Source organism: Puma concolor, unplaced genomic scaffold (assembly GCF_028749965.1).
Source record: "Puma concolor isolate L17-30 unplaced genomic scaffold, mPumCon1.1.hap2 unalloc_scaffold_31, whole genome shotgun sequence".
Taxonomy (NCBI): domain Eukaryota; kingdom Metazoa; phylum Chordata; class Mammalia; order Carnivora; family Felidae; genus Puma; species Puma concolor.
Window position 1 is genome coordinate 347,502 of NW_028240238.1, and position 24,173 is coordinate 371,674.

At 49.3% G+C, this 24,173-nt stretch overlaps 1 protein-coding gene across 1 annotated transcript; it reads right to left on the bottom strand.

Moving 5' to 3' along the window:
- Window positions 1-22,391, bottom strand: LOC147571293 (uncharacterized). The gene is made up of 7 exons (XM_086696457.1): window positions 22,150-22,391; window positions 21,049-21,137; window positions 15,723-15,891; window positions 9,072-9,136; window positions 7,187-7,295; window positions 6,233-6,365; window positions 1-3,818 (listed from the first exon to the last, which is right to left on the bottom strand). The coding sequence occupies exons 1-7, from the start codon at window positions 22,389-22,391 to the stop codon at window positions 3,561-3,563; spliced, it is 1,065 nt and encodes a 354-aa protein (XP_086552583.1). The 3' UTR covers window positions 1-3,560.
- Window positions 22,392-24,173: the final 1,782 nt, after the last annotated feature.

The following is a 24,173-nucleotide window of genomic DNA, read 5'->3' on the forward strand; positions in this document are numbered from 1 at the left end:
TACCTTTTCTAGGCATCTGTATTTGACTCTTTACACTCCAGCCCTTTGATAGGAGGCAAAGGACTCAACATTCACACAAGAGTTTATTTAAGTCTTTAGATGATCACTTTGCTGGGATCACTGCAGGCTGCAAGAGATATGTATTTGAAGGACTATTTTAGCACAAGGCGAATTCTTAACCAAAAATGGGAAAAACATTACTTCCCTCCTCCTAAACTTCTTGGCAGAAAGTCAGCTTTAGAATTTTAAAGTTAAAGGTTCTTTCAGGTATTGCCTGAGATAAAAGCCTGTACCGTAGGCCAGAAAAACTCTGCCTAGGGCTTTAGGAGCTTAGCAAGGGGGAGGGCTGGATGATGAATCTGAAAAGATGAGTTTTTAGAGAGAAAGAGGGATTCTGCCTCCCCTCCACCCCCACCCCCACCGTAAACGGGCCTTCCTCCAGGTTATCCAAAGGCTCCTCGGCCATGCCAGCTCCGGGACTCCGGCACTCATAGGATGGCAACACCACCTCTAAAGCACAGAAGAATTTCAGGCTCTGCTTCTGAAGTGGTGGCACAGTATCTTCATTTGCCCTTTCTTCAAGGTCAGAAAGATCCTGAAGCTGTTAGGATTTTATTTTTTTTTTATGTTTATTTATTTTTGACAGAGAGAGAGAGAGAGAGAGAGAGAGAGAGCGAGCGAGCGAGCATGAGCAGGGGAGGGGCAGAGAGAGAGGGAGACACAGAATCCGAAACAGGCTCCAGGCTCTGAGCGGCCGGCACAGAGCCCCACGTGGGGCTCGAACTCACAGACCGTGAGATCATGACCTGAGCCGAAGTCGGACGCTCAACGGACTGAACCACCCAGGCGCCCCGAGCTATGTTGCAGAAACCAAATACAGGCATGCAGAGAGGATGCAGAGGAAAGCGGTGTAGAAAGGAAGACTTCCTGGCGGGCGTGGGCTTGGAACTGGGTTGTCAAGGTGGTGGTGGTTAGAGGGGGAAGCGCCCCCGCCAAGGCTGACAACAGGGCTGGCGGGTGGGGTGCGTGGACCACACACAGAGTGCTCTCTGGCCCTGGGGCCACGGAGGCGGGGTTTCATCCCTGAGCGTACCCGGGGGGCAAAGACTGGAGGCTCCCCTCTCCCCGGGGTTAGCAGGTTAGCGGCTGGCTTCGGAGCAGCCTCGATTAGCATTATCTTGCTCTGGAGGCTGGGCAGAAGGGAATGGAGGTCTTCGATGGTAAGCTCCAGAGGAGAAGAGGGAGGTGACTGACGCAGAAGCAAGAGGGGGCCACTGGAAGCAAGTTCCTAACCCGGTTAAGAAGTGATTATGCGGTCATTTTCAAGGGCTATGCCGGTTACCAGGCACCTCCCAGGAGGTCCCGGCTGGCAGGCTGCCGATTCACCATTACACCTGGGATGCGGAGCTGGGCCCGGTGTGCAGCTGGGCAAGGAGCCCGGCCTCAGGCAGCTGGGGTGGATCTTTACAGATGAAAATGATGGGTAAGGACTCTGCTGTTGCCATAGAAACTGACTCTGGATGGATGAGATATAGTTCAGTGGGTAACGGGGAGAATGAAACCCACCGCCAGGCTTCGCTCTGGAACCCACCATTCCAGCCGTGGTCATGGGCTCTGTCCACCGCCGTCTGCGTCCCCTACGGGACATCACAAGCCGGCAATGTGTGTGCCAGTTCACGTCAGTATCTGAGGGGCTCGGGAGAGGCCCTCAAATCCGAAAAGCCTTTGGTATGGCTCCTGCCACCCCAGTTAGCTGTGCCTGGCGAGAATATGGGACAGTGCCAGGCCAGGGGATTGTAGTTGGGCTGAGGGCCACAAACTAGCACCAGGCCAAGATGGCCCGGGGAGGTGGCCCACAGGCAGCAGGAATGGCGGGACACTGGCCCGGGAGTAGGTGACCTCCACTCTGATTCCAGACCGACCATTACCGACTGGCTGAATGATCCCTGGCAAGTCACTTTCCCTGAGGTCAGCCGTGGTGGTCCCTAGGGACCCCTTCCAGCTCCACTTTCCCTCTGTTCTGGGCTTTGGAACCCGACGTTTTCATCTCAGCCCCAAGTGTCAGCCCACTGAACTGACCTGCCGTGGCACAGGGTACCCGTCCCCCGTCCCCACCCCCGCGCCCAGAGACAAGCCCAGGACTTTCCCAGGCTGCCGCACAGGGTCTGAGACAGGCAAGATGCCGGGGCGGCCCCCATCCTGCCAGCCTCTGCTGCTCAGGGCCATCCTGCCCCCGAGCTCAGGGGCGTCTGAGCACACAGAGGGACGTTCTCCTGTGCAGAGGGGTGGGGAACGGAGCAGGGCAGAGAGTAATGAACCTGCTTTCAGATACCCCGTACCTGGCCTTCAAGCCCAAGCCCGAGCCCTGCCCCCACTAGGGCACACCCCTTTGCTCACACTGTTCCCTCGGAGACCTTCCTCCCAAGCTGCACCTGGTCAAATCTGACTCATCCAGGGATTCGGTGCCATTGCTTCCCCCAGCGAGTAGATGCTACCTGGTACCTATGGCGACAGAGTTTGAGTATTTTACTGTTGTGAGCTAGATGGGCGCGTTGTTCAAGGGGAGTGTGGCCGACTGTGCTTCCCTCAGATGGCCACACCCATGGGTTTATCCCACCCCACCTGCTCTTTCGTCACACTGTGGCTGATGGATGACACACTGTGGGGGAGTGGGGGGGAGGCTTGAGACTGCAGAAAGATGTCCTGTGACTTCCAAGGCTTGGCCACAGAAAGGATGCAGCTCCCACCTGGCTCTCTCTCTCGGGCCACTCACTCTTGGAACATGAGGCTGCGAGGAAGCCTTGTGTAGACGTTCCAGTGGACAGCCCCAGCTAAGGAGCGCAGCGGACATCAAGCACCAGACATGGGAGTGAATCTCCAGATGATTCTCCTCCCCGGCCGTGGAATCTTCCGGCTGAGGCTCTAGCATCATGGAGCAGAGGTGACCCATCCCAGCCATGCCCTGTCCTAAGTCCAGACCGTTAGAAACCAGGAGGTGTAGGGGCGCCTGGGTGGCGCAGTCGGTTAAGCGTCCGACTTCAGCCAGGTCACGATCTCGCGGTCCGTGAGTTCGAGCCCCGCGTCAGGCTCTGGGCTGATGGCTCGGAGCCTGGAGCCTGTTTCCGATTCTGTGTCTCCCTCTCTCTCTGCCCCTCCCCCGTTCATGCTCTGTCTCTCTCTGTCCCAAAAATAAATAAACGTTGAAAAAAAAAAATTTTTTTAAAGAGCACAAAAGGTCTCGGCTATCAGGTGGTCGGCAGGAGGGGCTCTCCGGGAAACCACGTGAGGGCGAGGGGCCACGTGTGGCCACGTGTGCCTTCTCAGAATCGTGCATTCTGTAATTTCGGCAGTTGTGGGATTTCTTGGTCTCAGTGGTGCCTATCGTAGCAGCCACTTTCATGGTAAGTTCAGTAAACGGAAAAAGACCCAGATACCAAGTGATGCCAAATTATGGTTCGTCGCAAGCACAAGTAGCAGCTGCGGGCGAAGGGAAGGTGGTCGCTTGTGGACTCCTCATACTTCAGCTCCAAAAGAAAGGACCCCAGACTCAGGGCTCTGTCTCACCACCAAAGTAACAAAACGCGAGGATACGTAACCAAGACGTCAACGCGGGTACCCAACTGGTGGATGAGGCCAGAACGAAGGGCCTCCTCCCTGTCCCCCAGAAAAGCCCCCACCTTCAAGGTCAGTCTCTGGGCCCTCAGTCCGTCCAGCATACTGTGCCCGCCTCCGGTGAGGTCGTCCATGCCATGGTGAATTTTCTGGAGGGAGGAGTTGAAATGCAGCGAGCTATCCATTGGGATGGTCGTGTCGGAGTCCTGTGAAAGAGACGCAGGCACAGGATTAGCTCTGCCGCCTGGTCAGCTCCTGGGGTCCCAGCGGGTCTGACTGCTCCACCTGTCGGCCAAGGCCAAGCCAGAGAGACAGCCAGATGCACACGGCCTGTGAATTCCTGCCTCTCCACCATGACCACCACTTAAGAAGGAACATCAGTCCTGCAAGGTCTTGCTGGGCTTCTCCTGAAGGCTTTCTCTGACTACTCCCCTATTAACTTAGCTTGTTCCAAATGTTCCTTTCCTTGGCTTTCCCTTAACACAGTATTACAGGTTTGCTTTTGTTCTGCAGCTGTTTTATCTACAGCTGTCGCTGCACTTAGACGGAGTCTGACTAAGGACAAAGGAGACGAAGGCCTAATGGGTAGTCGGGATGGGACAATTCTCCTCAGCGGTCCAGAAAGGGCTGTAAAGAAATGAAGGAAGAAAAAAACTGACACCGATCAAGTACTTTCCACCCTGATGCCCATTACCCTAAGCTCACTTAATCCTTATCCTAACGTTATAACACAGTTACTGTACTATCCCCATTTTAGAGGTGAAGAAACTGAAGCTCAGAGAGGTCTAAGATCACACAGAGCTGTTCAGTCCAGCGGGGCCTGTATCTCACTACTGAGTGCAGAGCCGGCCCTCTTAACCATCCTGTGGGAAGAAACACTGAGACTGGCCTCAGGGCTCTAAGTTTACACCAGAAGCGGACTGGATACAGAAGGCAGTCAGGACTGGCCATAGTTCCCTTCTTTCCCGCCTCCCGACAATCGCACATTCTTCTGCCATGCCCGGTCATTCTCCCCTCTTTCAATCACCACGAAGAGGTTCAACCACCTCTTCCTTGCTGCATACGTTCAGAATCACTTTTCATGCACCTGCTCTCAGTGCCCCTGCTAACACGGGAGCGTTTCGAGAAGCAGGCGGGGACCACAGCTTTTCACTTTTTCACAAGCTTTACTTTCACAAGCATCTTCAACAATGTTCTGCATACAGCTAATGCTCAGTGGGTCACAAGACTCCAGTGTTTGAACGAATCAAAGAGAGGCTTCTCTTCATTCGACAAGCGTTTATTGAGTGCCTTCTGTATACAAATCGTTCTTACCCTTCCGCCTGAAAGGGTAGACCTAATTGGGCATTATCACTCAGAAAAACATACCATAGTTCCAGCTCACAGAGTGACCGGCAAGAAGTTCATTTGGCAAAGTCAACTTTGATTAAGGGGCACTGCGTGCAGAGCACCGCACCGAGCTGATATGCAAACAAAAGAATTCTGAGCGACCATCCCTGACCTAAAAGAGGTCTGAGTACCCAATGCCATAGTGATCAAAAGCCCACACACCTTTTGGCATGTTGTAGAGTTCATTACACTTTTGAAAGGCAGCTATGAAAACTTGAAACTACCGAAAGGAAGGAAGGAAGGAAGGAAGGAAGGAAGGAAGGAAGGAAGGAAGGAAGGAAGACAGACAGCTGCGCCTACCACTATGCCTCCAACACGTCCTCATCACACTTCTGAATTGTTAATCAGTGTTACTTGACTGCTTACTCTAGAGAAGCAGAAACTACACAGGCACATTCTGAAACACTCGGGGAAATTTGCCGCAAGTGTGGACACAGCAGAGAGACTTAAGCATCTGTGAAACGTGGGCTGATTTGAATTCTGAGGGCAGGCTTAGAGAGCTAAGACCTCTTTAGAAAATGAACCTCTCTGTTAAAACAAAACAACCCAAAACCCACCTCACTTGGTGGAAATACATTATAAGGGACCTGAAAAAGGCCAGTGTGTCCTCTAGCCATCAACAGCCATGTGCAGGAATGGATCCTATTAAGACCGAGGGGCAGGGGCAAGGGTCTCCCAAAAACCAAACATGCACACCAACCAGGCCACTTTCGAACAGGCTCAAGTCAAGCAATCCATCCAAAACAAAAGACCTGTTAACAAATTCCTCCAAATTGCTGCTCAGATTTGGGGCAAAAACATTTTAAGGCATCTGACACGGGAACCACACACATACACAGCACGGTGGCAAGTGCCTGCAGGCAGCTTTGAAATGCTGCCCCTCGTGACAAATGGTTTCCGTTCTCATCATCTGTCTCTACCTGATCAGAAACCGTTTCCACCATGGGAACTTCCACCTCTCAGTCAAACCCAGGTCATTTTCACCCCTGCCCACTCCTTCACTTTAACTGCTTCCACTTCGGGTTTTCGTGTTAGAGAAGGAGGTTCCCTGTCTAGGTCTAGTGTCTGTGGCAAGGCACAAAGCCCACTGTTACTTCCAGTCCATCGGCTGCGGACACCCCCTACAAAGATGAAGCTCCAGGACCCGAGTTTCAGTGGCGACGAGCTGCCGAGTGCCTGTAGACACTGCCCCCCCACCCCCTCCCGCCCCCCAACCAGGAGCCTGGCTTACGTTAGTGGTGAAGGTTCGAGACAGAAGTTCCTCTCGCTGTCTCTCCTGCTGCTCCCTGGCGTATCGCCGATGCTGGAAGTTTCTGAGAGAAGTCTGCAGGTGCTGGACATCACACTTTAACTGGTCAACACGACTGGAATTGATGGAGACAGAGATTACATTCCAGAAACCCAGGGCCGCACATTCTGAGCGGCCAGCCTTCGTATTCAAGAAAGATGCTTCCTTACTTCTCCCTACACCACTGCATGCTGTCCCCACCAAAATGATCTGATTTTGATCACTGATGTTGAAAACAAAGAAGCGGCCTGTGGTTAAAGTACGGTTGTAGCACAAGAGATCCCAACAGCTTTACTTAAGCATCTGCTGGTCTCTGATTCTGGATGCATGACAGGGAACAGGTGACAGGAAGCAGGCTCAACGACCTCTCCCTGACCTGCCATGGATTATATCGCTTTTCAAGAAGGAGCCCAAGGGCACCTTTCGAGTAAAGCAACAACAAAGTTTCATAAGAACTTTTGGGAGCAGGGGCTGGGCTGGAGGTGGTGAGGGTTTTCATTTGAATTTCATGGTGGAGTATCAAATGTTAGATCAGTTATTTCATTATAAATCGGCTGACTGAAGTGATTAAGGGCAAGATTTCATCTCAATCCAAGAATGCAGCAGGAACCAGAGGGCAGTGCACACCTCCCTGGCTGCTGGAGGCTTCAAGTAAGGCCACGGGTCTGGCCAGAAAAACGGTATTGGAGGCAAAATTTCAAAATGACCCAATGTAAGGAGACACAGGCTTCTGAGCCCCTAACCTCACAGGCTTTTTATTTTCAGGAAATATCATTGAAACGAAACCGTGCCCTTTAGAGGGACTCCATCTTCACAGAGTCTCAGTTTTTCAATGTGTAAATGGATTTTCAGAATATCTGACAGCCTCCCCTGGACAAGAGGCGTCACAACACTCACAGTTTGGCATTCTGTCTTTTGTTCGGGGGCTCCTTGCTGGACAGAATCTCCAGACGTTCTAGATGGCTGAATATCTGGTCAATGCTTGCTTGGATTTCGTTTTCTACTACTGCACAAAAGAGAAAAAAAGAGTAATTGCTGGAAAAGAGACAGCTTAAATTAGAATGATACAATAAACATGTCTTTTTCCATATCCAATAAATTCAAAGAAACCCATTCGAAAAGGAGAAAAACGCATATCGTACTGAATAATGGAAAAAAATTCAAGTGATACGGATTCTGTAAATGTCGCTCTAAACACACACACGCATATATACATGTAGCTGTTAATGTCATAGCAATGCCAATTGTTTAAAAAGCTACAGATAAGTCTGTAGAAATACATTTCCTGCCTTTAGAAAATACAATGAATATTTGGGTTGTCCAAATAAAATATTTTAAGCAAAATGCAGTATCTTCTGAAACAGAATGAGGTCTCTTTTCCTTTGAGATTATTCTCAGATACGAGTTAGAAATATCTAGTAAGAAGGCTGCCAATTGAATTCCCTACAGTAATGAGGTTAAAAGAAAAAAAAGCACAAAGGGGAAGATTAGTGTGTGAAACACAGGGAAGAGCTCCCTTGAGGCTTTCCATAAGGACGGGCAGGCTGATGCTGGAATCCCCAAAATAGACTGAATATCACTAGGAAAGGCCCAGGAAAGAATCCACAGAGGTAAAGATATGATAAATACAGTCATTTTCCTTATCCCTCTTGATAAACAGTCAACATGGCCTCTTTTCCATTTCTAATCATGTGACAGTGAGACTGCTGGGAAGGCAAACAAAGCAGATGGATAGGAACTAAACCGCGTACAAAAAGGGCACCCAGGGGGGCGTCTGGGTGGCTCAGTCGGTTAAGCATCCGACTGTGCCCGACTGCTGATTGCAGCACAGGTTGCGGTCTCACGGTTCGTGGGATCGAGCCCCACACCAGGGTCTCTGACAGCTCAGAGCCTGTTTGGGATTCTCTCTCTCTCTCTCTCTCTCCCCCTCTCTCTCTGCCCCTCCCCTGCTTGTGTGCTCTCTCTCTCTCTCAAATAAATAAATAAATAAACAAACAAACAAACAAACAAACAAACATTAACCAAAAAAAAAGGTACCCAGATTGCTTCTTGCCCAATAAAGACACGACAGTAAAGAAGCAATGTGACCCTCCTAGGCCAACCTGCAGCAGCTAACATATGCACTCTAGATTAGAACAGGGTGGGGCACAGAACCCAGAAAAGAGATGCTTTCGATGCTCCGAAAAGGAGGCATGAGCAAACAGAAAAGGGCATGAGGACAGCCAGGTGGGGAGGTGAACGGGTGGCTTCAGCAACGTGTGGGCAACCAGTGGCATCTGTTGTGGCCAGCTCAGAGAAAGGACCTTTTCTGGCCAACAGAAAACTGTAAAACAGAAAGCAGCACTCTTCTCAAATGAAACCACAGTGTGGGAACTACACTAATTAATGTTGCTATTCGTTTCTGAATAATCCTCCTAAAAAGCCACCGTTCTCAGCTCAGAAGAAATGACCAATTCCAGTTAAACATCTCTGAGTTTGTACGGAGTACATTCCTCCCAGGGCTCGGTAATTAGATTAAGACAGAGGAGAGGAGGTCCATTCCCACAGGGCCCTGTCAGGGTGAGTTGAGGGGTAATGGGGGATAAGGCCTGTGGGATTCCACGGGGCGCAATGAGAGAAGTCAGAGGCTTTGCCAGAGGGTTTTTCTGTCCACCCCTAACAACAGAACTCCTTCGGCATGGAATCATTAAGCCCCTGAGGCAGCAAGGCGGTCAGGAAACCCAGCCCATTAGCATCGTGTCATCGGGAGAAAGGACTCTGCTCTCCATAGTTAATTACTCACAGTGCAGAGACTGCGTGTCCGCGGTCTCCAGGCGTCCCACGTGAGACTGGATCTCGTGGACCTGCCTATCCAAGGAAGAGAGAGGAAATGAGTGAGACAGGAGTCATCGACAGTGCTTCGGTCAGGAAAGACAAACTTTCTGATGCCAACGTGTAACTGATTTAAATCGACAGCATCACTGAACTGTAAACTTTGTTAAGTGGCACTTGAGGCCACATGTTTTGGCCCGGTTTCTAATATTTTACCATGAATATTAATAAGAACACTAACTTACTTTGTAACACTAACAGGCGGCGCTTACTAAGTGCCTGCCACATCGGAGACATTCTGCAAAGTCAATAACCCTATGCGGAAAGGACCATTATCATCTTCGTTTTATAAATAAGACAACCGAAGCCTAGAAAGGTTATGTAACTTGTTCAAGGTCACACAGCAAGTGATAAACCTCAATCCGGACCCAGCCAATCCCACTCTCTGTTCTTTGACCCGATGTGCTGAGCGCTGGTCTGTACTAGGGAGAGTCAAAGGGCAAGAAAGATATAATCCTTGTCCTTGAGAAACAATGTAATTAGGAACAACAGGCCAGAGAGACATGACAAGTCCCAAGAAGATTTAGGGGAACATCACTACATGTAAGTGTAAACAAAAAGGAAGCCGAGGGGCTCCGCGCAGTGGCGTGGTGCCAAGGAAACGTAAGAAAATAAGAGTAAAAGCTGGCGGAACCCGGTGGCGTCAAGTGAGTTCTAAAGAGCACTCTGAAGACAGAAGCTTGACCTGATGAGGGAAGAGATGAAGAAAAGGATCGGCAAAAAGGCACGTGGATTACAAGCAGGTGGGCCTGCCCGGAAGCGAGTAGGGGTCGGAGGGGAGAAGGGATGAGGCGATCAGTGCGAGAAAACTATCAGAGGAAGGTCCTGAAAGACGGGGATGTCCCGTCCGGTAAAGGCCTTTCCCTGGCAATCCCAGGCGAGTGCCACCTCATTGGGAAATGCGACACCGTACCCTGGCTCGCCAGCGTGGTCTCAGGTGGCGGGCCCTAGCGTGCTCTCCGGAGGCTCCTCGGGGCTTGACCAAGGTCACCCCCAGAGCCCTTCCTAGCAGTCGTCTGCGATCAGTTCTGGAATACTGCCTATGCTACCCCAACAACAGGCTCCTGGTGCTTCCGGTCTCTCACATCAGAGCCACAGGAAAGCAGTCTGCTGAGCAACTATATCACCTCCAACCCTTGAGGGAAAGGTCAGCAACCAGCCTCCACCATGGGCACCACACTCTGTGAACCCAAATTTACCAATGCAAGCCAGAAGCCCAAACTGGGTTTCAACTCTGTCTTGTCTTTTCCAGGGCTTTCCTGCGGACTCTAAACATGACCCACGGCACCAGAAGCAAGGCCAGCGCTCTACTGAGTCTGAGCGCACCTGGGTAAGACCCACGGCCCTGAAAGGAAACTAGAAATCACCACTAGAGATGGAGGGACCAGACTGCTCCTCCGGTAAGATAGGTCCTGATAGTGTAGAATGAGGGCACGTGGAGGTACGGAGGTAGATGGAGGAACACAGCTTGAGTTAACCAACATCTGGGTCAGGGTAACCACAGAGACAGCAAGAGGACTGCACGGCGACGCCGATGGGAAGACAATTCGGATTTTACCGAAGGCCTGCACGTAGGCCATGAGGTAAGTTGTCAATGGCAGCTTCATAGAGCAAATGTGAAAATTAGCAGTGTTGACAGGAACGGGAACAGAAGAAAAAAGGGAGGGGGGCAGGGGGCAAAGAGTATCCAAGACAACTCTGAATCAAGTATGAGAGGGATGACCTGGTCCACCTGCTATGAGGACTTATGACAAAGCCATAATAACAACACAAAACCAAACAAAACAACATCATTGCAGTGCGGAGACAGACAAACCCTAACCCTGACCCAGGAGCAAAGAATAGAGTCCAGACACAAAAAGAAACGCAAGATGGTTTAAAGCCCAAATGTAAAAGGCAAGGCTTCAAAATTTTCTGGAGAAAATACAGGAATGCATACTATGACTTCAGGTTGAAGAAGAATTTCCTAAACAAGGCAAAAAACAATACTGTCCCCCAAACCACACACACCACAAGACTCGTCAATTTGACTACATTAAAACAAAACACCTGTCTACACCAAAGACGCTCTAAAAAAATAAAAAGACAGGCAGAGACTGGAAGATACCCGCGGCAGATAAGAAAGGACTAATGTCTAGAGTATATTAAAAAATGCTGCAAATCAACAGGAAAAGTCAAAGCACTTTTGTAAAATGGGCAAAGAGCAAATGACAGAAAAGAAAACCCAAACATATCTGTATCTATATCTATATCCATATCTACATCTATATCTATATCTATTATTCCACTTGACTAGTAATCAGAAGAATGCAAAGTCAAAATAATGAGATAGTACATTTCTCCCATGGATTGACAAATACTTTAAACTTTAAGGACGAGGGCTTCATGGCAGGCTAAATAATGGTACCCAAGGGATGCTAGCAAAGATTTCCAGCATTCTACCACAGGACTGCCTTCAGCTCTACGTTTTGTTCAAGATTTTTTAACAAACCAACTTACGTTGATGACATTTGCACATCACTCTGTGCTAATGAGCCTAGGTTAGGATGTTGTACCACAAAACAAATAGTAATATTTTCATTTAGGCTAAAATAGTAAGATGAAATTTGTCAGGGATGAAAAGCATTCCCACTTAAGACTTTTTTAAAAAGTCCCCAATGTACAATATCAAGTGGCATTCCATCCTGGGAGCTGTCTGTTAAAGGCCCCTATTAAAGACTTTCCCTGGGGGCGCCTGGGTGGCGCAGTCGGTTAAGCGTCCGACTTCACCCAGGTCACGATCTCATGGTCCGTGAGTTCGAGCCCCGCGTCGGGCTCTGGGCTGATGATGGCCCAGAGCCTGGAGCCTGCTTCCGATTCTGTGTCTCCCTCTCTCTCTGCCCCTCCCCCGTTCATGCTCTGTCTCTCTGTCCCAAAAATAAATAAACGTTGAAAAAAAAAATAAAAAAATAAAGACTTCCCCTGATGGAAGATGGATGAAGAGGATGACCGGGAAAGAGTCTAGAAGTCAAGTCATGAAGAGGAATGGTCAAAAGAGCTAGTGATAATAAGCCTCTGAGAAAAGAAAAGAAAAGAAAAGAAAAGAAAAGAAAAGAAAAGAAAAGAAAAGAAGAGAAGAAAAGAAAAGAAAAGAAAAGAAAAAAGAAAAGAGAAAAAAAACCCTCCATTAAAATGGGGCAGCTGGTGCTTTTCAAATACCTAGAGCTGACATACAGGCAGAGGAATGGGCTCATTCTCCACTGCGGCTCCTGAAGGGAGAGCCAGAACCAAGAGCCCCATTCAAGAGGGTAGCTTTCAGCTCAACCTGCCCCTCCCCACAAAAACCCCAGAATAATTATGAACTCTCTCTCTTCAAGCAAAGGAAGAAGGGGGGCGCCTGGGTGGCTCAGTCAGTTGAGCGTCGACTCTTGGTAGGCTCAGGTCATGATCTCATGGTTCATGGGTTCGAGCCCCGTGTCGGGAGGGCTCTGCGCTGACAGCTGGGAGCCTGCTTGGGGTTCTCCCTCTCTCTGCGCGCCCCCCCAACTCGTGTTCATTCTCTCTCTAAACTTAAAAAAAAAGAAAAAAAGAAAAAAAGGAAGAAGAAAAAGAGCTCCTGCATGTTTAAACACAGGGTACATGAACTGCTTCGGGTTTTATAAAGGGTCTTCCTGACTAAAGGGAGTTGGAATGGAAGATTTTGCCAGTCCCCTCCAATTTTTAAAGTCTATGAGGACAGGGTGAGAGATGATGGCAACACTCACCCTATAAACACCCTTCAGGTGGCTTATACCGTTTTCTAAGCCAAAATGGACAAACTTTAAAGTTGCAGGGAAACAATACTGACTTCTCCCACCTAAGCTCCGAATGCTCTGAATGAACTAGAAGAGATACGGCCAAGAAAATGATTCCAATCTCTACATTTCATGCCTGGGAGGAAATCAAATGCAAAACAACAAAGCAAGCAGGCATGGCATAGGGGGGACTACTATGTGGCAAGTCTGTTTTAAACCGAACTGGGAATTCAGACAACACACTTGAAGCCAGTAAGGAACAGGTGATGCACAGGCAGGACTTGGGGCGGGCGGGGGAGGGGGGGGCAGGTGGACACTAGAAACCAGAAGTCTTAGCCCTGTCCAACATGGGGTCCGTGGTGGGCTTAGGTAATGACATCACCAAGCAGAGAGACCTAATAGTAAGAAAACAAGGTCACTGTTGCTGACTAAAAACAAACAAACAAACAAACAAACAAACAAATCCAGTCTGTAGAAATGAAATTGCTTTTTTAAAGTCCATGGAACTACTCTCATCCTTTCATATACACCTATTTTGTATCCATGCTGCCTCTGACCCCTACGAGCAGGGAACAGTTTTAGAGTTAAAAGATACTGGTTGCAAGTTCTGGTCCCACTATGGACTGGCTGAGGAACCAGGAACAAGCCATTTAACTCCTTGGTGCCTCAGTCTCCGATAAAACAGGGTACACACATGAATCAATAATCACAACTATTTAAAGGCTCATAGATCCAAATGCAATATGAAATTGCTGTGTAACCTTTACGGCATCATACAAACATTTGTGGTTGTTTTTGCTTTACTTAAAAGTAGTGGGAACCATCTGGTCATTTTCACCTCACCCACCTTGCCGCTTCTACATTTAGCCTCTCACCAGAAGGCAAAATCAAAAAAAGGGAAAAACTGGTCTTCAGATAAGGTAACAGTTTTCACACCCAGCTGCTCACCAAAATCACTTGGAGAGCTTGTTAAAAATAGAGCTTCTTGTGCTCCAGACCTACTGAATCGGAAGCTCTAGGGATAGAGGGACCTAGGTGGCTTAGTCGGCTAAGTGTCCGGCTTCAGCTCAGGTCATGATCCCACGATTCGTGGGTTCGAGCCCCGCTTTGGGCTCTGTGCTGACAGCCTGGAGCCTAGAGCCTGCTTCGGACTCTGTAGCTCCCTCTCTCTCTCTCTCCCCCTCCCCCACTCACACTCTAATTCTCAAAAATAAATATTTTTTAAAAAATTAAAACCGCAAAGAATCTCTAGAGATAATAAGGTCCAGGGCACTGAGTGATCCTAGACTATACAGGGGACAAATATAGACACCTCTACAACCACTTGAATATCAAAAATAGAAGCCTGGCCACTTATTCATCTATAAAGTTCATCCTAATGCAGTATTACTTAAGCATAAAATGTTTATTCTGATTTTCACCTCCCCTCCCTCCCCCACTCATTGCTCAGGCAGTTAAGAAGGAGTTTTCAAGATACAGAACTTTCAAGTACTGATTTCATTCCAACGTACTGTCAGGGACATGGCCAGAGATAACCACAAAGTGGGTTCAAAGTTCCAGTAAAATTAAGATGCTCAGTTACTGTTGTGTCAATTCAGCCTCAATCATTAATTTCTGCAACTGCAAAAGTTAATTGCTGACGCTCGCAGGATTGTGTGTTTCCTTTTAAGACACTCAATCACCAGTATCATGAAGCTGAAAGGAGCCTCAAAGTTTATGAGCTCCAAACTAACATTTTATAGATCAGAAAAAGAAGTCTAGAACCAGAACTCCCAGGACTGGTTCAATACTTCAGGGGAAAGACACACTAAAAGATCTGTCCTTTCTTAGTAACACAAAAATAATTCTATTTCATTCCTTTTCCAATGGACTCACAGGTCTGATTATTTAAGTTCCATCATATATATAGATATAAAATTTTTTTTTCTAAAGTCGTCTCCACGCCCAGCTTGAAGCTTAACGCAGGGCTTGAACTCCCCACCCAGAGATCAAGCCGTGAGCTGAGATCAAGAGTCAGATGTCCAACCGACTGAGCCACACAGGCGACCCGTCCCTTCTTATACTTTTTATATGAGAATAGGGCTCCCTATTTTAAAGGGCTCCGTTTTAAAACTGTTACAAAGTAGGTTTTATATTTGCACTCAAACCAAACACTTCATCATTATGGTCTCTGGTATAAACCAAATCAAAAGAAAAGGGAAAAAAGTGTAGCAGCAACAACAGATTAGTGTCAATCAAGAGTTGGGGCCGACGTCATTTAGGAGCTGTGAGTTACAATGAAACTTATTCTGACGACCTTAGCTCAATGATGGCTCTTTCTAAACTAAAGAAGATTCCGTTTGTATTGTTCCTTTACACTCCATCCAATCCTGCCACACCTTAGATTTTTTTCGGACGTCCCTGGGCTCTCCAAGTGAATAGTAAACTAGGTGTAGGGGCCCTGACTCCCACCATCTCTACCAACCCAGAGCAGTGAGTTGGCAGGTGCTGGACAAACAATTTATCATCTGTAAGTGTGACTTTCCCTTCACCTAGTCTACTTAGCAGGTAGTCGCGGCCTCGAAGATCCCATGAGCCGTCCGGCCCAACGTCCCCACGCATCAGGCCGGACCCTCCATCCGCCGCCGACTTGGGCATCCCGCCAGAGACAGAACTTCCGAGCCGCCCCCGGCAGCGCCCCGGCGGAAGGACTCGGCCTCCACACTGGCGGGCGCCCGAGGCCCCAGCCAGGGGAGCCGGCCTCGCCCAGCCTGGCTGCGCCCCCGCCCGTGCCCCGACGCGGCCCTCACTTGTGCGTTTGCTGGTACAGCGGCTCCACGTCGCCGGCCCCGCCGGGTCCGGCCCTGGCTTCCCTGGAACACGTCCTCACGGCCCCCCCCCCCGTCCGGCTTCCGGCTGCCGGCTCCCGGTCGCAGGACCCGCCCCCTCCTGCCGGCCAGGGCTGCCCCGGCGCGCGCCCTGCCGGTGGTGATGGAGACAGAAGAGGAGGGCGACGGAGAAGAGGCCCGGACAAAAAGGCTAAGAGTAGTCAGAGGCACTGCCGCAGATCCGGGACGAGGAAGCATAGTTGTGGGTAGGGGGGCGGGCTTCGGCATCGAGTCAGGCGTTGACAAGGGCAGTCGGAGAAGTAGGGACGTGAGGTCCTCAGAGCAAAGCTGCAGGAGAGCTGGTGGACTCCTGCCATTCCCCAGCGGAGGCAGGCTTGGGGGGGCTGTTCTCGCTCTGCTTCCCAGTAAACTGCTCAGTTGTGGGTCTGGAGCTTGCGCTCCGCTGGGCTCCTGTGCGCAAGCATCTCCTATGTCAAATATGTCCGGTTACTACTCCCCCCCCCCCCCCCCCCATTTATCCTTCCAATAAACTCCCAATGAATGAGTGGTAACCGTGTCTTGTGTGCTGTGGGGAAACCGGTTCCTCTTGCCCTCAAGAGAGGTCGCAGTCTAGGAAAGGAAGTGAGATAGGGGTACAAATAAACAGCTGCAAGGGAGAAAGTCCAAAGAGACAGCTGAGCTAGGGTCAGCCCCGTCGGAGATTCAGGAAAGACTTAATGTAGGAGGTGGCATTTGAGTTAAGACTTGAAGGATCTGGACGCTTCGGTCTCTCCACGTGGACCTAACCCATGTCCACCCTCCAGGCTTATCTACAGTTCCTCCCAAGGGAGGAGATGTTCCTCTTCCTTTGACAAGTTGATGCTTTTATTTTCCTGTATCCTGGAGCCCACCCAGTCTTGTGTCCTAAGAGACCGTCCACCCATGTACGTTCTTTCCCTAACATTTTCCCACTTATTCTAATATTTATTAATGAGCACCTGCTATTACCAGGCACGGATATTGGAGGAGGAATACAAGTAATAGAACCCTCAAATCTCTCATCTTCTCTCATAGCCTGTTGAGAGGGTTAGTCACGCCCTCAAGCAACATTTTCAGGTCGAGTAAGTACTACAGTTGATATTCTGGAGAAAAGCAAGAAGGGTTCATGGACTAAACAGCCTATGAATGGGGCCTTCAAGAATCAATAGAGTTTTAACAGTATCTTACACAAGCTCACTACTCTGTAAATGTTGATCTTGTTGGCCTAATGGAGATGAAGGGAAGGGCATTTGAAGCTGAGGGGATAGCTTGAGAAAAGGAAAAAAGCGGGAAAGAACATAGACCTTCTGTGGCTGGGTTTAGGGGGCTTGGGGGCAGTAATAGTGTTAGAAGGAGAGCTGGAGCCAGATCATGGGGGATCTTAAATGTCATGCTTAGATTTTTATTTATAGGTTTCTTTTTTAATTCTATAAGTAGTTAGAAGCCTTTAGAGGTTGGATAGAAATTTTAAATTTTCTCAAAGAATTTTTATGCCAATATTTTGCTCTTCTTTGGACCTCACAGCTTCCTGGTGAGGTGGGTTAGGCAGATAAGGGTACTGAGGTCCAGAAGACCTCTCCTCTGCTTCTCAGTCTCTAAGGTGTTTATATGGACATGGCCTTTCTCTAAAGAGAAGAAAACTCCATCTCCCCATCTTGCTGCACTTGAAACTTCTCATTTCTTTTATGACTAAACCACATAGACAACAGATCTACCCTGTCAACATCTCTATGGGTAGCTTGCCTTCCAACCTCTCCTTTGTTCTACTAGAACTATTTTTCTAGGCTCACCAGAGTCTACCTGACTTAGTCCGGTGGTGTCTTTCCATGACTCTCCATACAGGTATTCATTGAGTTCATACTACATATCAGGCACAGTGCAAGGACTGGGGCACAAAGATGAGTAAAACATACATCAGCTTGCCATAGAAGTTCTTTAATATACACATCTACACAGGAGGGAACCATCTACAGAAATAATTAGAATACTATGTAGCTAGTGTGGGATAGAGGTAATTAGGACCTGTGTGATGACAGAGAAGTGACACTTAGCCTAGTTTGGGGATTCAAGAGGGCTTCAAAGAGGAGATGATACCTGAACCGAGTCTTGATTTATTTATTTAATGCTAGTTACATTATTACTCGTGATGCTGCGTCATCCTTCACACTGAACGTGAATGCTGACTTCCAATGACCCAAAGTTTGTCACTGTGCTTCATTGATGATGACACTAATGGCACGTTTTCCCTAGAGTATGCAGGAAAATATGAATAATAATTCACTGTTCAGAATTACTCAGTATAAATTTACAATAATATATCTTCCAACTATGTTTTTTTTTTTTTCTTGAAATTTGTTAGGCCTTAATCACAGCTTTCCTAGAATATGATCTCTTTCAGTGTTGACTGCAACACTGCTTTCCACATACTGAAACCATTTGGCAGAGGGCAAAGGGTAGTTAGGCTACAGGTGCATGGGTGAAACAAAAAGAGAAGTCCCACTCATGTAAGGGATGCATGGCCCTCACCTCGCCCTACCTAAGACTGACCCAGAGGCTCGTGGCGTCAGTACAGTGATCAAAAGAAGGGAAAGACATTGATTGTAAAAGCCAGTTGGCAGAGTAATGGTCTCCAGCAGAAGATAGGCATGGCCACCTCTGGAGCACTGCCTGACCTGCAGTGCAAAGCCTGTGGTGGGTGTGGGATGACCACCCTTACCAGGTGGAGGTGGGGAGCCCCACTATTCTGGTGTGTTGTAGAGTGGAGGCAGCCTTGTGGTCAGAACACAGGCCGGCAAGTGCCATGGCACAGACCCAAACAGGTGGCTTAACTCCAAGCGCCAATGGTCGACTGTCAGTACCCCAGAATCCTGAACTCATCTTGTATCCAATGTGAATGGGAATCACCCCAAATCAGCAAGTCACTACCACGCAGGCAGCCTGATCTTATGCAATGCCACAAAAGAAATACTGTGCTGGTGGATAGAAGCAATATGCTCACCAGGTTTCCCTGGACAACCCACAGGCATGGGCCCTGAAGCTTTTCAGGGCACTTGGTCAGTCCCATGCATGGGACGGGAGTTTGGAGAGTACCCTGAAGAGGAGAAACAGACTAGAATGATTGCCTCCACTGAAGGGGGGTTTAGAAAGATTCAAAAATAGCACTCCAAAGTGTGGGGCCCACTGAGGCCTGGGTCCTTGGCCAGGGACTTTACTTGCCTGGGTCTTAGGACTATAGCGTGTAGTTGAATAAAGGTGGTTTCATATTTTTTGCTCCCATTAAACGATGGAGTCGAATTCCATTTCCTTTTTAATCTGAGCTGGATTTAGTGACTTGTTTAATGAATATAATGTGACAGAAGAGAAACTCTGGGTTTTCCAAGGCCAGGTCATAAGAAGCCTTGCAGTTTCCACCCAGCTCTTTGGAAGGCTTATGCTGGTAACCCCAAATCACCTTGGAAGAAGTCCAATTACCCTAAGGCCATCATTCTGGAAAGTCTATATGTGTAGGTGCTTCACTCAACATGCCCCAACTGAGCCAACTCTTCCAGCCAAGGCCCCAGACATGTAGGTGAAGCCAGCTCGTAACCTTTATACCAGTCCATCCACCAGCTGAACCCCTCAAGTGACCTCTCCAGGAAGAAGAATGGAAAAGAAGAATCACCCAGCTGAGCCTATGCCTGAATTCCTGTCCCAGGACATCAAGAGATATAGCAAAATGGGTGGTATTTTAAGCCACTGAGTTTGGAGGTCGTTTGTTATGCAGCAATAGCCCCCTGACCTCAAAAAGTTTATCATCTAAAAAAAAAAAAAAAAGTCTATCATCTAGATGGAGAGACAGGGTACAGGGCTTATGAAAAGGCAACGACGCAGAGAAGACAATTAAGTTCTGCCACAATGCAGAGAAGAAAGAGATCTCTTTGAATGTGGATGATGAAAGAAGGCTTTCCAGAAGAGACGAGATTTCAGCTGGACCTTGAAATACACGAAAGATAAGACGCATGGAGAAGCGGGCCCCGGGCATTCCTGGCAAGCAGGGAAGTGATCTGTCCAACTTGATGGAACTTAATTCTTATCTCTGAAACCCAATGAATCTGTTGTGTGTCTCTGGCCCCCTAATTGAGATTGAATAGAGCAATTCTGTTAGCCCTTCTCCCAAACGGTCAGTGCTCCCTATGCTCCCCCACCCTGGTCTCTGCCCCTCCCTCCCAGTGCACCTTCTGGTCCTGTTTCCTCCTGAGCCCCCTTTGCCCCTACTGTCCATCCCACCTGTGCTGATGTTCACACACCCCTGTGTCAGCTGGGACTATGTCTCACTTCCCCTACCAGCCTATAAGAGCCCATCGAGACACCCTATCACTCCTCAACCACTCCCTCCCCTTTTCCATCATCTTCTTGAATGATGCCCAAGAGATCCTTAAAACACAGAGATGTGCTGTCATACCTACGCTGGAACCTTTGCCTGCCGTTTCAGAGGCCCAGAATTATTTGAGGTTGACTTTTAGGTGATTATAAGCTGTCTGCATCAGAGGAGCCACTCTTGCTGAAAGGCTTGTCACTTGAAATCGAGGCGGAGTGCTGAACACAATGCCTCCTCCTTAAGGACTTTCTCGGCAGGTTCTCATTCTGTGCTCCTAACTACCTGGGAGAGGCAGGACCCTGGTTTTCTAGACAAGTGTGCTGAGCTTTGAGAAGTGAACATGCCTGGCCAAGCTGACGGTGGGACAGGGGAGCCAAGGTCCAGGCTACGTAGTACTATCCTGCCTTTTGACCCAAAAAGGGCCTTGCCACAGATAAGTTAAGATGCCTCTGATGGCTTCTGCTTTGGACAGCAACAAAACCCTAGTCACTCTCCAAAGCCAGAGAAACATAATCTCATTGCCTCTGGGTTTGCTCCCAAACTCCCTCGATTAAAGCTGAGCAGACAGAAAGGATGGCATTTCTGAATTCAGGGGCTGCAACAAAGCTAAAACAAAAAACAAAAAACAAAAAAACCACCAAGCATGTGTGGCTCCTTCCAGGACCCACCAGGTGGAGGGGATGCTGCCCCGGGGGCTGCAGGAGGTGGGGAGGGGTCTCCACGGAAGCTGCCCTTCATGGACCGTCCATCAGCAAATTGTCTCATGTAGCCATAACAGCCAGGAGCGAGGTGGGGGGAGCAGGGTTTTGTCCAAGGAGAGCCAATGTATTGTAAACAGGATAAAAGGGGCTGGAAAGCCCCACTTATCACTGACTAATGTGTCCCCAGGTCATCAGGGAGCTAGACCCTCACCGACAGCCCTGAGCAAAGGGAAAGAGAATTCCCGATTAACCCCATCACCTGTGAGCAGAGCCAGGGCAAAGGTCTGGCTTTTCCTCTTGCTAAGTGATTCCCATGGGGATCAGCACAGTTTCTAGGGGGCCCTCTGCCAGACTGGAGAAATGCCTTCTGAGTCCTCAGCTCTTTGGGCCCCCACGGAACAAGGTGTATGTGCGGGTATGCTTGGGAGGAGGGGAGGCCGGAGGAAGACAGAGGTGGCATAAGGTTTGGGAGAAGTTGCAGGGGGAGGGCGGTGGTCTCCTGGTTCATCGTGGGGGACAAGGAGACCTGTGTGCCAGCACGTGGAGGAACCGATTGGCCTAACTTAGACTTGAGGGACCGACTGAGAGATTGCTGTCTGGACCCCAATGATCTCGTTCATTCTTTCCAAGCCCCTTGTGTGCAGGTATGTTAATTTACAGACGAGAAAACAGAGGCTCAGAGAGGTTATGTGCCCAAAGTTACCCAGTGGGTGGCCTCACTAGCTAGCGGCCAGGGCACCTCAGCACCAGCGGGAGCAGGTGTGTACCAGGTCGGTACTTGAGTGTGACAACTTTTGAGGGATGCTTGGCTCCACGGGGTTTTACTTCCCTCTGAACGTACCTCCCCCACCCCAAGAGCTTTCCTTGGTCATCTCCGGTCTCTTCCTTTCGGGCTCCCATTTTCCCGGACCATCGAGGCAAAGGGTAGTAGGCAGAGTTCAGGATTTGATAAAGACAGCCTGAGTTTGATTTTCCAACTTGACCCTTTGGACAAATCAATTCATTCCTCTGAGCTTCAGCTTCTTTATCTGTTAGATGGGGACACTCCCTGTCCTTTTACTGAATTGAAAGAGGATTCAAGAGAAGGGGAATGAAGGGCTTCGCACAAGATTTGAGTGTTAATGACTTTCACAGTGACTGTCGTGGGACCTTCTGAGTCCATTTCTTGCCTCCGGTTTTCTCCCCTCAGCCTGCCCGCCTCTCTAGACATATTGCTTTCAGATCCACCTGCCTAAAACGCCTCCTTATGCATGTCTCCTGCTCAGGAACCATCAGTGACTCCCTGCTACTGCTTCCTTGGCCTGGAACTCACCTTTCCTGGTCTGATCCATCACGAGCGCCCAAACCTAGAGCTTCTGCCTCCTTGCCTGACCATGGGCTTGAGTCACAGCTCTCACTTGGGCCGGGGTGGGGTGGGGGTGGGGGGGTCCAAACACATTGTGTGTTCACATCCTCTCGTATCTGCGGGCCTGTGGCTCCTTGGGCCGATCCATCACCTCTTCCAAGCTGGCTCAGATCCCAGCCCGTCCTGCAGCGGACTTCCTGACCACCCATCCTGCAGCAGCCTCTCTACCCTCTTGTCTTTATCTTCCTCTGTGCCTTAGCATTCACCTCGTGGAAGTCTTGGCTCTCCATGGATAATCAGTGTCCGGGTTAGATCATAAGCTTCTTGGGGACAAAGACCTGCTTGTATCTCTCAATGAATCTGCTCAACTAATCTAGGCTAGAGAGGCAGTGGGCTTACAGGGGATGTCCTCAGGAATCAATCCAGCTGAATATCAGGAGACAGTGCCTTACCTCAACACCTCAGCCCCTTGAACGGCAGTACTTTGAGGATCCGGCTTATGGGAGGACTCAATATACACCCATGAGTTAACCAAAGCTGTGGCAGTGTGTGTGTGTGTGTGGGGGGGGGGGGGGCAGGGATTGTGTTTAGCAGGTGGCAACTTAGTGGGCCTTGGCAAAGGGTGCCAATCTAAAGGCCTCTATTCTATGGCCCCGTGGGCTTGCCCTAAGCGTGCAGGAGCCCCTGTATCATCCCTTCATTTCTGCCATTCAAAGAGTCTGCTGGGATTTAGGTGTGGCATGGGCAGTGAGAGGCATGGAGAAATCTCCTTCAATGACCTTCATAAACAGTGAACTGATAACCAAGCCACCCACTCATTTCCCATCAGAGAAACTGAGGCCCAAAGAGGGGATATGACCTACCCATATCAGAGAGTTCAAAGTGTAGCTGGGGTGGGAAGCTACATGTCTTGATTCCTGTCTGGGGCTTAACTCCCCTACCTCACGCTGCCTGTTGAGTGACACACGTGATGAGGCCCTGTAAACAGGGGTTCTAGAAGCGCAGGTCTGGGAATCGGAGCTCAGGACCCAGATTGTGTTCAACGTGCCAAGAGGCAAAACAGGCCAATCCAGACTGAAAAGTATCCAAGAAGGAGTCCCTAGGCAGGCCCCTCTCCAAGGCCCCCAAATTCGCCACACCTTGGTGCGTTCCATCTGGTTGTTTTCTCCCCTTGAAAGGAAGGTGCCGTCCCCACAGCCCTAGCTACATGGCGGTCACTAGCCACCAGCCACCTGTGGCTATTGAGGACTCGAAGTGTGGCTAACACACACTGATACGTGCTGCAAATGTAAGAGACACAATGGCTTTCACAAAATTTCGCGCAAAAATACGTAGAATATGTGGATACCTTTTCACGTTAATTCGTGTTGAAATGATAACGTTATTAAAATGAATTTCACCTGTTTCTTTTTCCTTGTTTAATATGACGTCTGGAAATTTAAAATTAAATCCGTGGCTCACATTTGTAGCTTCCGCTGTGCTTCTGTCAGGACGGCACTGGTCCAGGGTACTTGGCCTTGGCTTCCCTCTGAGATTGCAGGCTCTGGAGGGCAGAGAGCTGCCTTGAATAGTACTTGTCCACTCAAGTGGTTCCTCTAAGTCCGGCATCCCAGGACCTGCACGTGCTGATGCACAAACTGGGTACTTAGTTCTCCAGACTGCATAGCCTGTCCATATGGGCTCCTCTGGGGTGCCTTGGATCCACAGAGTCTCAGAACTGGGTATGGGAGCAATCAAGGCAGGCTTTCCGTTGGAGATGAATGGGGCTTTGGGTTTGGGTCCAGGATAAGGCAAGCCGGGTGCCAGGGGCACAAAATTTGAGTCACTCATTCTCAGGATGGGGCTAGAAACCTTACTTGCCACTTGGCTGTTCGCAGCCTTGCCAGCCTCCGGTATGGTTCCTTCAGAGGGCCCCAGGCCGGAACCACATCTCCACAGGGGTCCACAGCTAAATTCACCGCAGTCCCAGGGTGATCCTAACAGCCACCTTC